Source organism: Panthera leo, chromosome C2, assembly GCF_018350215.1.
Source record: "Panthera leo isolate Ple1 chromosome C2, P.leo_Ple1_pat1.1, whole genome shotgun sequence".
NCBI classification, from domain to species: Eukaryota; Metazoa; Chordata; class Mammalia; order Carnivora; family Felidae; genus Panthera; species Panthera leo.
Genome location: NC_056687.1, coordinates 77383920 through 77400619, shown reverse-complemented (window position 1 = coordinate 77400619; position 16700 = coordinate 77383920). Strand labels below are relative to the sequence as shown.

Below are 16700 nucleotides of genomic sequence, written 5' to 3'. Positions count from 1 at the left end.
TCTGGGTATGGGCTAAATATGGAATCAGGAAACTGAGTGAGAAATCCAGTCCTGTGGCCTGGTGAAATGTTACAGTGCAGGAAGAAGGCGAAGTGATTCAGGGATAATACCAGCCTTGGGGTAGGAGACCTAGTTTCAGCCTGTCACCTGCTGGCCCTGTGAGAGAATCATTGGTCAGAGCTGACTCAGAGGTAAGGAGATCCTGAAGCTTAGTAGAGAGAGAATGCATTCCTAGAGAATGCAGGCAATGGAATGATTCATATGCAGGGGTAGATGTTAAAGTGCTGACCACATGTTAACAATCATCATTAATATTATTGCTGATTACATAAAAATAAGTAACTTTTGAAACTTTTTGCCAGGTGGTATTGGCATCTGAGTTGATATACCAGGGAACAGTGGAATTAAATAGGAGCGAAGTACCAATACCTAAGAGGGGACGTATGAAAATGATTAGACGGTAGGTAAAATGGATAGTGCAGGAAAGGCTGACTGGGAACTTATTTTTGTTGGTTGCAATCATCTGAAGCAAGGGCAGAGTCTGTTAAATGCCATGGCAGTAATCTAAAGCTGGGTTGTAATTCAGACCATGAGAAACTGTGTGTTATTAGGCAGGTTCCTTTGCTTTCTGACAGCTTTTCCATCTCTGAAAATATCCAGCACCCTCTCTCCCCAAGACACAAGAACCAAAAATGTATTACTAGTCACAATAATAAAATTCTGAGGGAGAACGGAAGACGATGTTAAATGAACCAGCCAACCTCCTCCCGCTAACCTTGGTACCTTTAGTCTGTCAAACCAGCCTGCACAATCACATTTTCTTTTCAATCTGCTTTATTCTAATTCATCACAGGACAGGACTGACCCTGGATTTGTGTTTGCACACAGGTTATCTTTAGATTGGCTTTACCTTGATGACCTGACTCCTTGCTGCCTCTGAAATAATCCAGTTACTCAAGGGAATATCAATTAAGGCCCTCAGTCACACTAATTAGAATGTCTTCTAAGTGTTGCCCCAGGAATTCAGCAGCTTATAAACAGGCGAATTGGGACAATCCAGAGGTGTGGGCTTTTGGTTTTGTTTTGTTTTGTTTTGTTTTGTTTTTTTATATATAGCCAAAAGCAATTTGAGAGGGAGAGTGCTTTAGCACAGGGAGTATTGAGGCTGAAGTTACTGTGCCCTGAATCTGCAATGAAATATCTGGTTGTTCTCCACTGACAATGATTAATGCAGAATTATTAAATACTTTTATTAATGACTTGGATGAGGACATAGGCATGCTGATCAAGTTCATGGATGACACAAAGCTAGGAGTTAAACAATTACTGTGATGACAGGCTCAGGAGACAAAATGATTTCAAGACAGAATTTAAAGGAAAAAAAAAAGAGAGGTTAGAGTGGGAGAGAGCCAAAGCATAAGAGACTCTTAAAAAATGAGAACAAACTGAGGGCTGATGGGGGGTGGGAGGGAGGGGAGGGTGGGCGATGGATATTGAAGAGGGCATCTTTTGGGATGAGCGCTGGGTGTTGTATGGAAACCAGTTTGACAATAAATTTCATATATTTAATGAATAAATAAATAAATAAATAAATAAAAAGACAGAATTTAGTGGCAATACATCTATACATTCTGGCAAGAATGATCTCCAGAAGGCACAATTTGATGATCAAGTCAGTCTTCTAATCAGAAACCTTCATTGATTCCCTATTTTCTGTTTAAATTAAATCCTGAGTCCTTTGCTTGCTATTCAAGGCCTTGCTGGAATCTGATCCTAACACTCCCCGCCTTCCAACAACTCTTTATCGTTCTTTTACTAATACCCTGTGCTTGAGCCAAACTGAATTATTTACAGACTATTTCCTTTTTATGTTCCATGCTTTTCCTATCTGTGAACATTATTCTCCACTGAGTTTCTTTTCCCCATTTTCCTTCTGCTTCAATTCAGTTCTTGCTCAGTTCAAAAGCTACTTCTTGTATTTAGTCTTCTTTGATTGCTTTGGCTGAAGTAATCTCTTTCTTTGTCTAATCTTCCATAACACTTATCTGTTCCTCTCTATGCTTATCAGTGTTTACTTTGTACTGTCATTATTTTTGTGCACATTTTAAGTCTTTGCTAGACCTGCTTAGTGCTCGAACTTGTCTGATAAATCTTTGTATACCTTATAGTGCCTCTGCATGTGTCTTGTTCATAGCTGTGACGTTGTAATGATTTATGTCCTCTACTGGGAAGAAATGCCTTTAGAGGAGGTCCCTGTATTTTTATCACAGAGACTTGTAAACAGAAAGTGCTCAGCACATGTTTTATTGAATAAATTAATGACAGAAGAGTGCCCTAAGTTAACAATATAAGAATTGGAAGGGAATGGTGGTGGTAAGAAAGAAACATTTAATCTCTGGGATAAAAAGGTTGTTTAGGATATAATAAACTCACTTGTGGTTTTTGAACAGTCATGCTAAAGGAGAGAGTACAATATGAACTGGAGATTTGTGGTGATCAGTGATCAAGAGAAGTGACAGGTGTCGGAAACTTGCTTTGTCCTTTAAAGTGAGCAGGTACTCTGGACTGCTCAGGCAGCACCAGTTTATACCTTTGTTTTGGTGCCACACTCTTACAGGTGTCTCATTTAAATTTTCTTTTTTTAATGTTTATTCATTTTTGAGAGACAGAGTCAGAGCGTGAGCTGGGGAGGGGCAGAGAGAGAGAGGGAGTCACAGAATCTGAAGCAGGCTCCAAGCTCTGAGCTGTCAGCACAGAGCCTGATGCAGGACTCCAACTCACAAACCATGAGATCATGACCTGAGCCGAAGTTGGATGCTTAACTAACGGAGCCACCCAGGTGTCCCCACACGTGTCTCATTAAAAGTGCTGTTGTGTGGCCACCCTATCAAATACCTCTTACACCTTTTTTTAGATTATTGGGTCCCTATGGTTGTGAACCTTGTGTCATGGGCTATTATTGGCTGGATGTGGCATAAATCCCATCTCTGTCACTTACTAAAAATGAGATCTGGACAAGTTATCAAGACCTCTGTAAGCACCCATAGGTGACTGCTGTGTTCAAAACAGCGACAGCCTTGAATATGGAATTTTTCAGAAATATCCAGGTATTAGTAGTTATATCCCTACCAAGGATTTATCAGGGGGAAGGTATGTCTAAGGTAGTAAGGAAATAAGTTTCACAGGATTGTTAAATCTCTAGGCCTTCTGTATTAGAGATCATGCAACCAAATGTAAGGGCATAGTTCTTGCTAGTTTGCTGGTTCAGCTGGTTATCAATAGAAAGGCTAACCGTCACAGAAACCCTACTTTACCCTCATCATTTGTCTCTTCCAAGGAGAAGAGGAGAGCAGGCACAGCAGGACATGAGGTTTATATATTTCCCCCTGCTATAAAGTCAGAGTGTAGTGGACTATAAACCGAGTTTGAACCCAGGATTTCTAGACTTTCTATTTATCACTAAGAAGGAGAAGTGCCTGGGTCATAAAATATTTCCAGACCACGAGAATGCTAAAGAGATCAAATTTATCTGCCAGAAATGTGACTCCTGATGAAAACATTGAAGAGGAATATTTTTCATAAGTAGGCAGTTATAGTTGAATGATTGAGAGATTGTTCTAGAGCCAAACTGCTGGAGCTTGACCATTATTCTACCACTTTCTAGGCAAAAGAGGTTGGCTATGTTATTTAAACTTGTATCAGTTTCCTTATCTGTAGTATGGGTGATGAAAGAAAAAAAAAAACTATTTTATTGGTTGGTTCCTGCAATTAAATTTGTTAATATTGTAAACATGTTAGAACAGGTCCCCGTCCACAGTCAGCATGGGGATGCAGTAATTATTAAACTCTTGAGAGTGATAAGTACTCTCCCTTAACTTTGTATTTATGTTGACAGGATGGGACTTCTGTGGTGTGTAATGAGTCTCTACTTCTATGGGATCCTGCAAAGTGATGCCTCAGGTAAGTGAATGGTTTTTGGCAATCTATTAAGGTACAGATGATCTCTAGGGTATAATGTGTCAACTCTCTGAAAAATGAGTTAAGACAAAATAATATTTAAATCCATTGTCTTTTGTGGTACCATAGAATCACAGATATGAAAGAAATAGAATTTTGGTGATGGGAGGACCACTGACACCTTTAGTCTTTAAGGGGCAGAGTGTACTTGGGGCAGTGGTCTGGTATGTCTAAATATAGGAATTTTCCATCATATCCAAGCCAACCAGAATCTGGCTTCTTTCCATTCACCTCAGGTCTTCTGAGACAAGAAATGACAGAGATGGTAGCATGACCCTGTTTTTTAAACTTCAGAACGTAGTGGAAGAGGCCTTGGGGCTAACAGTCCATTGAGACCTTTTAAGAATGATGGGTTCCTGTCATACTGCTTCTATCTGGGAAAGAAAGAATCTATCATTAGGCTCATTTTTTTTTTTCCTTTGGGTGTTGCTTCTTTTTTTTTAATTTTTTTTAATGTTTATTCATTTTTGAGAGACAGAGAATGAGCAGGGGAGGGCCAGAGAGAGAGAGAGGGAGACACAGAATCCAAAGCAGGCTCCAGGCTCCGAGCTGTCAGCACAGAGCCCGACCTGGGGCTCGAATTCATGAGCCATGAGATCATGGCCTAAGCTGAAGTTGGACACTCAGCCAATTGAACCATCCAGGTGCCCCTGGGTGTTTCTTCTTAAGAGAAGCCAGCCAAAGCTTGTTTGAGTTTGAATAATCAAACTCGGTCATCACGGAACTGGATCATGTGAAATCAGATTCACAAGGGATTCGAAAGTTCATCATTTCAGGGCTCCTCTCATCTCCAGAATTACTCCCCAGAACGGTTCCATGGTAACTCTACCTAGTAATCATCTCATTGCAGCCCATATGTCTTTGGACTGGCCAAGTTCTTACAAAGCTTTTTAGTATACATGATTGAGATTTGTTTTTGTCATTTCCACATTTCTCTGGTTCAACGGCTTGATTTAAGTAGAAAATAGTCAATCCAGTGGTAGTCTAATTTTAATTCAAGGAACCTAGATATCTTCATTTGAAGAAGCTTCTCATGTATAATTCCCCTGAAGACCATGGAGAATACTTTGAATACCATTATTTTAATTCCTCTCCTGTGTGAGAGGTCTTCAGAAATGTTAAAATAGTGATCATATAACCTTGACAGTGTTTTCCTATGTTCTTCACATACCATGGATTTGAGCCCTCTTCAACCTGATTATCTTTTCTGGGTATGTTTCAGTTTTTCTATACCACTTAAAGCATTTTATCGGAAACCAAAAATAGCACTAAAGAAAGGGTATAACTAGGACAGAGTACGACTCAAAGCTGAGAGAAGTAAAGATAACTTCCAACCTCATTGGCCCTTTTCACAAGGAAAGCATATTTGCTAACCTGGACTGATATGCAGCTGGGAACCACTAGTACACAGATCTACTGGCTGTTTAGACCAGCATCTTTCCTGCTCGATTGAGTGTCTCATGTGACTGGTCAGTGCTGTGATGTCCTTAATTTTAAACATGTTGAACATAATCCCTGATTATAATCAGTTCTTATTTGACTTAGTTCTATGCTTGAATGTTATCTACTTACAGAAGCCTTCTTTAACCACCTTAACTAGAATAGCCCTGCCAATCACGTATTCCTATACCCACCTTTAGTTTCCTTTATGACACTCATCACTTCCTGACATTATACTAATTTTCTCTTGTCTCCTTCTCCTCCTTTCTCCTCTTTTTCCTCCCTGCCCTCCTCTCTTTTCTTCTCCTCTCTCTCTCTCTTCCCCTGCCCCCTTCCCTTTCTCCTTCCTTCCCAATTTCTCTAGTTGTAAGCTGTGCAAGGACAAGGACTTGTCCTCTTTGTTTGTTACCCAAATACTTGCAGTAATGATTGGTACATAGACACATAGTAGGCACTCTCTCTGTATATATATTTCATAAATGGATGGAAAAAAGTCCCTTCACATCCCTTTTGCCCAAATTGGCCAATTTTATAATGGAACTTGTTTGGATTCATACCATTAATTCATCGATATGGTTTTATGTCCTGCCTCCCCTTGAAGGTAAAGGGAGAGTTGACCATGTTACTCTTGTTGAGAGATCAGTGAGATCTCAGAAGTTTGAGGGTACTGGTATCTCCCCAGACATCCTGGCAGTGTTGCTTTTCTGAATGACCTTTACTGTAATCCATCCAAGGAGGTCCCCCACCCCCCACCCCAAATGCTATTGGAAAGCAAATTTTCTACCCAGGAACTGTGACTCATAACTCTGCTGGGGAAGCTGACTTCTTGAATAAGATAAGTTTTCATACCAGCCCCATTGAGTCACCATGGGAGCAGGAAACATGTTGTAATCCCCTCAGCCCATCTGGCACATACTCATTTGCCTTCCTTATGAAAAGGTATATTGTGTCTGTGTCACTGATGCACTTCCTAGTTGGAGGAAGAGGAACAAAAAGGAAGCGTTGTTGACAAAAATAAAAGGAGCAACTAACTCTGGGCTACTAGGGGATAAAAGAGACCATTGCACGTGTTGGGGGAATCAACCAACTTCTCATACATCAAGGTATCACTTCGTACAACCATATAGATGCTGGCAGACTTGTTGGCCTTTCATGAGCTTCTTCCTATGCTTCATGTTCCCAGCTTTAATGGAATCACAGATTGATGTGAAGAATAAAGGGGTAATAGCCAGAAAACCCTAAATCAATGTACATGCATATGATATTAGTAGGAGTCTTGTTTGGTTGTTCTGGGCCTTTCTGTGTGGTCTCTTCTTTTAAGGGGAGCCCCACATTTAAAAAACATAATTTTAGAGGTGCCTGCATGGCTCAGTTGGTTGAGCATCTGGCTTCGGCTCAGGTCATGAAATTACTGTTTGTGAGTTCAAGCCCCACGTTGGGCTCTGTGCTGACAGCTCAGAGTCTAGAGCCTGTTTCAGATTCTGTGTCTCCCTCTCTCTATGCTTCTCCCCTGCTTGTGCTCTCTCTCCCTCTCTCTCTCTCTCTCAAAAATAAATAAACATTAAAAATTAAAAAAAAATAAAAAACATAATTTTCTTTGTTTTGAGAGAGAGAGAGAGCCGGCATGATCAGGGGAGGGGCAAAGGAGAAAGAATCCCAAGCAGGCTCCACACTGTCAGCTCAGAGCCATACCTGGGGCTTGATCCCAGGAACCGAGATCATGACCTCAGCCAAAATCTAGAGTCAGACACTTATTTGACTGAGCCACCCAGGCACTCCTGGGAAGCCCCACATTTAAATAAGAAGCCATATTGACATAAGAGCTTTAGTTCCATGCAGTGTGTTTTAAGTGCAGTGAACTGGACTTCAAGGCACAGAATTCTGACCTCAGAACACAATCTTCCTGGTAGCAATACTAGGATTTCCTTATTCATTCAGGGAAGTGGAAGCAATATTTTCATCTCAGGTGGCCATTAAAGCAAATGCTTAAGAAAAAAGCATTTACTTTTAAGGAATTAGAGCTTGGATAATTATAATGGTGATATTATAATGTGGTAGTTATAGTGGTAATAATAAACCTTCCTTTGCTGAAAAAGCACTTTGCATTTTACATATCCAATATCATTTGACTCTCACTCCCAAAATATAAAGTGGTCAGGCTGTTGTAACCACCTGTTTTGAAAAAGAAAATTAGAATTAAAGAGGTTAAGTGAATTACCCAAAGTCACAAAGCTAATACGTAACATAACTATGACTTCAACTAGATCCTCACACAATTAAAAAAAAAAAAAGATTAAAATCCAAAGGGTCACAGGTTTCGCTAACTGTTAAAGAACCACTCAATAGATTTCTGCACTTTTTAGATAAGAAATATCTTCCCTCATGACTCCTCCACCCCCCACCTTAGTTGTTTTCTTCAGGAGGAAAATCACTGCACTGTAAGCTCAAAATTCAATATTCCCATTTTTGCTTCTTATGGTATTGAACATTTCCGATACTAAACTCAAAGAAGTTTTGTTTTGCAACAATTCTGAAAGCAACTTGTCACACATTTCTCCTTTGGTGTGTTCCATTGGCAACGTGTTAGGAAGTTGAACTGTTAAAACTGCCTTTAGAGTAGAAATAAATATTTGCAATTTGTGATTCCATGCTGGGGACAGGGTTGAGAATGGCACCACATGTAATATGGTGACTTTAAAAAATATTGCCATATCAAAATTATTTGTTACAGAGACCATGTGAAAAAGATAGCACTGCATTGTTACTCCAGGTGCATGCACACACACACACACACACACACACACACACACACACAGATCTTTGAATATTGTTTTTTATTTCAAGGTCAACAGATGACTATGTGCCAGGTGCAGGGCTAGATTTTACACACATTGTCATTAATGTCACAGAAAACAATGGAGACTGGGGTTGGGAACCTGGAGATTCTTACACACATTTTATGGTTTAGGAAAAGAAGAACCAAAGAAGTGACCTAGGTTAACAGTGGTCTGGTGGCATGTCCAGTAGACCTAGGTTCTGAAGACTGCCTCTACTCCCGAAGCAGACCTCTTTCCTTTAAACTACATTGTCTTCTTGGGGCACCTGGGTGGCTCAGTTGGTTAAGCTCTGACTCTTGATTTTGGCTCAGGTCATGATCTCACAGTTCATGAGATTGAGCCCTACATTGGGCTCTCAGAACCTGCTTGGGATTCTCTGTCTCTGACCTTCCTCCATTCTTCATGTTCTCTGTCTCTCTGTCAAAATAAATGCTTAAAAAATAAATGACATTGCCTTCTTTTAGGATTTTGTTCTGCTAATAGAGGTTAAGATCCTGTGATTTAATTGCCATTAATTTTGAGAAATTTGCCAAGAGTGGAAATAATCTTTTGGCTTTTTGAGAGTGACTGATAAATAACTTATTTATTTATTTTTCACTATGAAAAATAAATAAGTAAAAACACTGGCTTACCAAGAATCGAGAGACATTGCTTTAAGTTCTGACTGTCACTTTGTGAGTGTTTAATGACATTAAGGAAGTCATTTAATCAGTCTGTGGTCACTGTGACCTTACCTATAAACCCAACCAACCAACCAAAAATAGCAAAGCTTCAGCCAATTCTGCTTTCTTGTTTGATTTTATATTAAAGAGCACTATGAGAATTATTACACATTATGGATGAACACAGATACACTCTTCCTTTTATTTAAATAAGCAATTTCTAAATTTTTTCAATGTTTATTTTTTGAGAGACAGAGAAAATGAAAACGAGAGAATGAGCGGGGGAGGGGCAGAGACAGAGGGAGACAGAATCCAAAGCAGGCTCCAGGCTGTAGGCTCTGAGCTGTAAGCACAGGACCCGACGCAGGGCTCGAACCCATGAACTGCAAGATCATGACCTGAGCCGAAGTTGGATGCTTAACTGACTAAGCCATCGGAAGCCCCTAAATAAGCAATTTCTAAATGGCAAGTATTTCTTTTACCATGATTTTACTTTAGTCTAAAGATCATGTGTTTGACAATTTCATATTATAGAATCCGGGACAATAAGGGTAGGCTCTTATGTAAGTGTCTTAGAGTCAAGTCTGACAGAGAGAAGAGAAAATAAATAACCAAACAGAATGCCATGGGAGAGCAGAGAAAGTTACTAGCCTGGTACGGGGCTCTGAGAGAACACATCCCAGTCAAAGAACAATTGCTCTTTTCTTGGAGATAATGTATCTCTTATTTGGGACCAGAACAGTGCAGTTGGACTATTGGACAATGTGAGGGTATTTAGAAGCCAAGCTAGAAGGGTAGGTTGGGGATAGGAATTCTTACAGGTGAAGAGACTATTTGTGTTTAATACATTTTAGATATAGTTGGCTGGTTCTTTTGTGTGTGTGTGTGTGTGTGTGTGTGTGTGTGTGTGTTTGTGTGTGTGTATCTTACTTTTGTAAGGGCTTATAATATTTCTGATGCTATGTAATGGTTCTTTTAGCTTTGGTAAGCTTTTTTTTTTTTTTTTTTTTTTTTAGTTTGTTGCCAATCCCAGTAGCTCCCTAGTATCTGAATATGCTTTCTGAAAAACTCCATACTTGGATGTACTTGTGACATTCAGTCCTGTCTGTTGCTCATGGCTGGTCATCCTGAACATACTTCGTTTCTATGCAATTTAGTCGAAACAATTTGAGAATGTCTGAAGAATACAGTTTCATTTTATTCTTAGACCTAAAGGTCATTGGAATTATAACATTTCACCCTGGTGTCCTTTAAATGCTTCTCCTTGGGAGCAGATATATTCCCTCTTTTTTTTCTTTTGTTGTATTTTGAAACACCCTGATGCTTATTTTTAAGTTGCTTATGCTTCCCAAAGGTAGGTATTCTGTAGCTTGATTGAAAAGAGATTTGAGTACCATAATTTATTGGCCTGATGCTAACTTTGCAAATATAAACTCTCCTGAACAGCTTCTTGTATCACAGTGGTAATTCTATGTTTAGAGAAATGACCTGATTCTTCCTTCACATGGCTGCATTAGTTAAGAGAAACCCAGATTTTTGCAGGGAATACATTTTGTATATGGGGTTATAGGTGACAATGTCTGCTTTATGAGAATTAATTCAAGGTTTAAACACCTTCATTTTTGCAAGGTGTTTGCAAACCTTTGTTTCTGCCTTATGATGAGCTTTATAAAACCAGACCACTGTCTTGATGATCAGTGACTAAATCCTATGCACTAAATATATATATATGTGTGTGTGTGTGTGTGTATGTATATGTATGTGTGTACATAGGTATATATATGTGTATATATACACACACACATATATATGTATATATATAATAAAAATAATTAAAAATACATATACACTATGTATATATGCACTATATACATATATACACTAAAATAAAATTATATATGTACTCTCAAGATAAAAACACAATGATACTTGTATTTTGAAATCCACTAAGGGCCAGTATCTCTCATTATTTATTTTTGAGGCACAGAGAGAAATGGATCCATTTTACAAATACTCTGGGAACCTCAGTAAATAATTTCAAGTACCTTTTATCCAAACCTATAAAAGCTGAAATACAAAAATGCCCTCTTTTTGTCTTTCTCTGTTTTAGAGGCAATAGGCACAATGATAATACAAGATGGCAGAGAAAATGAGAGAAAACAGATAAAACAGTCACACCCATAATAAACTAGACTTGGCGGAGTTCTATTGTTTTCATGAATTTTATTTCTCTTTCTGCTGTCAGAATCAAACTTTTGGTATAACTGTACATTACTGAGAAATGAATATCACGTTCCCATGGTGTTTGTAGAGTCTGAACTGATAGTTTAAGGCTATTTGTTCATCAGCCCTTTCGAAATACTTTCATATTTTTTGAAGTGCTTCCTGAGGTAGGCAGGAGTGTGCACTTTGATATGTGCATGAAGGTACTGATGTTTGCATTCCACCTTAACTTCTGTAATAGAATGTTATGGTCCCTTTAAAGGGACCACACCAACAAGAGGGAACAAGTGAAGAGTATTGCCAACTATGCTTCCTAGTGGAACTTGTAGGGCTTACACTGTAAATGTAGATTCCTGAAAGGAAAGAAACAGAAAGAGAGTGCATCCATCAGCCACCAATGGCTTTTCTATGTAAATATAATTTTTTGTTAATATTACATGGTGGGTTTCGATTTCTAATTACTTAAACTTACCTACAAGTACAACCATAGTTGAAATATAGGACTGTACTGTTGTTAAAGCAAACGCGGATATACAAATTGTTGTTCCCAAGTGGATCCCTACCATCGTGAACCATTATTTACTATATAACTTTGTTTTCCCTTTTTTCTTTGGGGAGAAACCTTTAATCATTCACCATGGGCTTGTTTGCTGTTTAAACACATTATACCTAATAGCTTAAATTGATGAGCCTGGGTTAACTCTGTTATTCTCTAGATCCTTTGGGAGTTCAGACTGCCCCCAAAAGTTTCCTGATGAACTAATTTTTGCTTTTCAGAGAGAAAGCATTAATATTATCCTCATATTTTCTAATTTGCCTTGGACTTTTTGATCTATCTGGTCCCCTAGGGAGAATTGAATTTCTCTTATGCAAGACTTTTTGACATCCATGGCTTGATTTTAAATGCTTCTTCAGCACTTTTTACTCAAGGTACAGAACTATGACGAGAAGGAACAGGGAGGCGGAGAGAAAAGGAAGGGAAAGGGAGACAGGGAGAGAGAGAAGAGATAAGAGACACAGATAGAGACAGAAAGACTGAGAGAAAGAGGAGAGAGGGAGAGGAAGGGAGGTAGGGAAAGAGGAAGGAGGAGAAAAGGAGAGAGAGATACAAAGAGAGATAGAGACACAGAGACAGTCTTCCCACAGAGGAGCTCACTGGATTTGATACCAACCCAAGTATATATCCCCGCCCCCCCGGCCTCCCCAAGGAAATAGATGGTATTGGATGGTATTCTTTTTTTTTTTTAAGGTTTTTTCATTTTTCAGAGTCAGAGAGAGACAGAGCACAAATGGGGGAGGGGCAGAGAGAGAGGGCGACACTGAATCTGAAGCAGGCTCCAGGAGGCTCCAAACTGTCAGCACGGAGCCCGGCGTGGGGCCTGAACTCACGGACTGCAAGATCGTGACGTGAGCTGAAGTCAGACGCTTAACTGACTGAGCCCCCCAGGAGCTCCTGGATGGTATTCTTTCAAACATTTTTAAACATTTCTTTTTTATCTAGGTCTTTTTTATTTTATTATTATTATTTTTTTACATTCTGACTCTTTTTCTCATCCCTAATGTATTAAAATGATGAGAGCATGGAGGACCTGGATGGCTCAGTCCATAAAGTGTACAACATGATCTCGTGGTGAGTTTGAGCCCTGTGTTGGGCTCTGTGCTTACAGTGTAGAGCCTGCTTGGGATTCTCTTTCTCCCTCTCTCTCTGTCCCTCCCTGACGTGTGCTCACTCTCTTCTTCTCTCTCAAAATAAGTAAATAAACTTAAAAAAAATGATGAGAGCAAATAAAACCCATGCATATTGTAGAGGTTTCCTTAAATACGGTCACCTCCAACCATGAGAGCCATCAACATGTCCAGGGATACTGCTTTGACGGTCGCAACTCTGACGAAACTGTACAGCAGATATGGTGGAAGCAAAGAGCTAATCGTGGCCTTCACAATAATGAAGAGGAGACAGTGACAGACTTTGTATCCCCCTTTACACTCTGCCTTCCTAAGGTCTAAGGCAGAAACAATCTGCTGTTGTTTGCAATTGACATGAGCTATAACATGTCTTTCCTATTAGCAGTGTATTTGCTTGAGGCTCAGTAGAAACCCAGCTTGTATTCAGGTCTAGGAGGAAGGTGTAGCTTTGGAGAATAATTGAAATCATGGAAATTGTGAATAGAGCAATTAGTAAGTGAATGTGTTCGAGGAGTCACTCCCACTGCATGCAGTGTTCTTAGTGACATACCAAGGGAGACTTCAGGAAGAAAGTGAAGGCAGGGTCTTTGTTCCTGTTTGCTTTATTAGAGCCGACTCTTAGATATCTCACCTTTATTACTCTAAATATCCTGTTATTACAAGGGTCCATTCTCTCATCTACAATGCAGTGGTAATTGATGATGGCAATAATAGCCATGAAACATTACACACTATTGGATTTTTCTTAATCACTAAAGGAAGATCATGTTAAGCTAAGCATGGCTTTAAATCTATTTTATTATAATTTTTTTGTGAATTGGTAATAACTATGTAGTGGAGTGTGTGTGTGTGTGTGTGTGTAATAGAAGAAAAAGGAGGTGGGGGAACTAACATTAATTGAACAATTGAACCAGGGATTATGATTATATATAATATTACATAAATTTTTGAATAGCCCCATAAGATAGGGATAGGCATTTTAATTTTGTTGCCAGTGAGGAACCCTAGATTCAGAAAAGTGAATTAAAAAGTTAAATTAGCTTAGTAACTTACTAGAGCTATTGAGTGGTACAACTTGTATACCTGTTTGATATTAAAATGCACGCATGCTAGTTTTGCTATACCACGTTGCCAAGGAATTCTTTACAGTTAAAACTCTGCCTTCTAAACATGCCAACCAAAGCTGTCTTTCAGTAATTGATATAGTGGAACACATATATTTGCAAAAAGAAACACTCAACCAATTAAACAAAACACAGGATGTGATTTTTCACATTGCAGATACTATTTTAAATTGATTTGCTCCAGGATTCCTGAAACATATACAGTGCACTTTGACTTCATATATTCAGATGAGACACATTTTTCCAAGGCTATAAGAAGTTTTCTAAAGGAAAGAGCAGTTCTGAACAAGGCTACAGATGGATGAAGGTATGGTGGTTCAGTGCCGATGCAATGGGTTTGAGTGAAGTGGGAAACCATTAACTTTGGTATACTGCAAGATGGCTTTGCCGTTGTTCAGTTAGCTTCCCATGGGGCAAACTCAGAGATGGTAACTGTAGCTCCCTATCTTTTCCTTCTTACCCAACTACAGCAGGCTCTGTCCTTCCTACAGGGTGCTTGGGGACTTAGTAAATGATATTTACATATGGCTCAGAAAGTTTTTTGGTACCCAACAGTGTAAAGCTCTAGAAAATTCTTTTCAGTCTAAAAATATCAGCTTTTTTTTTTTTTCCCTGCTAGACTTTGGCAGTGATTGGGTGTGAATTTTGAAATTTGATGATGGTTTCACTCCAAGTTCCATTTTATTCCTGATGGAGCTGGAATGTTTTATCTTTTTCAGAAACTGTCACTTTTGTGTATGTGTATATGTTTGTATGTAGGTGTATGTGGCAACAAAATAGCCAGAGTAACACTCACCTGGGTCCAGCAAGTGCACAAAAGATTGACTGGCAGCATTATCACCAATCCATACATAGATATGTTATTTCACTCCCCGCAAACTCTCCAGAAGTGAGCACCTGAAAAATTTTTCAGGTTTAATGCACAAATCCCCTTCAGTCTCAGGGAAATCAGTGTTTTCCATAGATTAGTTATCTGTTTTAAAGTATGCAATACTTTAATCACAGAAGGATGGTAAGTATTCCCCTTTTATTTTGAGAATGTACCTTTGTGATTTAAAAGGAACACGTCAGAGGTCTGTATAACCTCTACATTTAGGAAAACTGGTTCTCCATGATGAGATGTGAAACCTAGCTCAGTTGATGTTTCCTGGGCATCTGTTATGTGCAAAACTTTGTTACCACAGGGAATGTAAAGATGAGTAAGACACTTTGTAATCATTCATTCATAGTGTATGGATGTATGCTAGACGCTGGGCTTTCCTGTAATTTATTTGTAAATAAGACAGAAATGATCTGTGCTCCCATGAAGCTTATAGTCTTCGGAAGAGCATGGGACAGAAGAAAGTAAGTAAATAAACACATTTTAAAAGACAGTTCTGTGAAAATTACCTACAGGTCGTTACATTGACGAAAAGAAATCAGACGGTGCTCCATTTGTCAGGTGGCTAGGGAGCATCTACTCAAGTGGATGACGTTCTCTTGAGAACTGAAGGATAAGAAAGAACCACCTATACAAAGCAAAGGGAAGGCAGCGGGATGGCCTGTGTGGAGACCCTCAGCTGTGAGGATCATGCTGCCAGTGTTGCTCTAGTTGCAAGAACTAGGGGGGAGAGCGAGGTGGGCAGGATCCAGCGCATATTAAGGGTGTTGTCACATTTCCCTTCACTGCAACAGAAAGTCATTGACAGGGTTTGAGCTGGTTCCTGACATTATCTAGTTTTTACATGGTCATGTTAGCTGCTATGCGGGAAATAGATTGGAGAAGATTTCAGCTTCTCCCGTATGGTGGACAAGGTCTCCTAAACAACCCTTCTGCTGTGAGGCAACCAGAAATGCTGCATTTAAAAATAAATGTCTTTTAAAATGAATTGCTGAGTTGGTAAGAAATCCTCAGAGGACAAGATTGAAGTGAAACCGGGAATCCAGAAAAGAAACGAAGCCAGCTCTACAGCTGGCAGCTGCCCAAGGTAGCATCCAGAGTTAGTGAGAAAAGATATATTTAGGTGCTAGAACGTTTGGATACTTTCTTTAATATAAAGTTACATTCTTACCTTTTGCCTCCCCCCCTCCCGCCCCCGCCAAAAAAAATCTCAGTTGAATGAAATATTTAAAGGTAACAAATAAATTAAATCCTAAAAAGTACTAGAAGAAAATATATGCAAACTTTTTCATAATGTTGAGGTAGAGGATACCTTTCCAGCTATATCATCAAAGGTAGGGGCCGTTCAAGGTTTGCTATATTTGACTACATAAACATTGGCATTATAAGTTAAAGGGCGAATGAAAAACTGGAAAATATAGAATATGGCAAAGGGTTGATGTCATTAAGGAACTCTTGTATGAACACTCAAAAATATTTAACTTGCATTTCAGGCAGTTCAAAAAAAGATAAAACTGAATTGATCATAGTTGAAAGGATCAAGTTCATAAGTAAGAAGATAGATGCAAATTGAACCAACCATTCTTGACCCATTACTTTGGCAATGATTGAAGAGAACAAATCCCACCCAGCAATGGCCAGGATATGGTGGTCTAACAACCAGATGCCAGATGTGGTGTTAATATACCCTGTGGGCCAGAGTGTTCTTGGAACAGGCTTTGTGGAGGGCACTGGAGCTATTTGTTTCAAAGATACTACAGTGCCTCCCTTTGACCTAGTAATGAGCCTCTACGCATATAGCCTAAGGAAATAATCAGAGAAGTGTATCAAG

General features: G+C 39.2%; 1 protein-coding gene across 2 annotated transcripts in view; it reads left to right on the top strand.

Moving 5' to 3' along the window:
- The window catches only part of LOC122230069 (interleukin 1 receptor accessory protein), a 125160-nt gene that overhangs the window by 44438 nt on the left and 64022 nt on the right, over positions 1-16700 (top strand). For both annotated transcript variants that reach the window (XM_042955736.1, XM_042955737.1), the window contains one exon: positions 3896-3960. In XM_042955736.1, the coding sequence (XP_042811670.1) occupies positions 3897-3960 (64 nt within the window). In that variant the 5' untranslated portion in view covers position 3896. The remainder of the gene's footprint in view (positions 1-3895; positions 3961-16700) is intronic.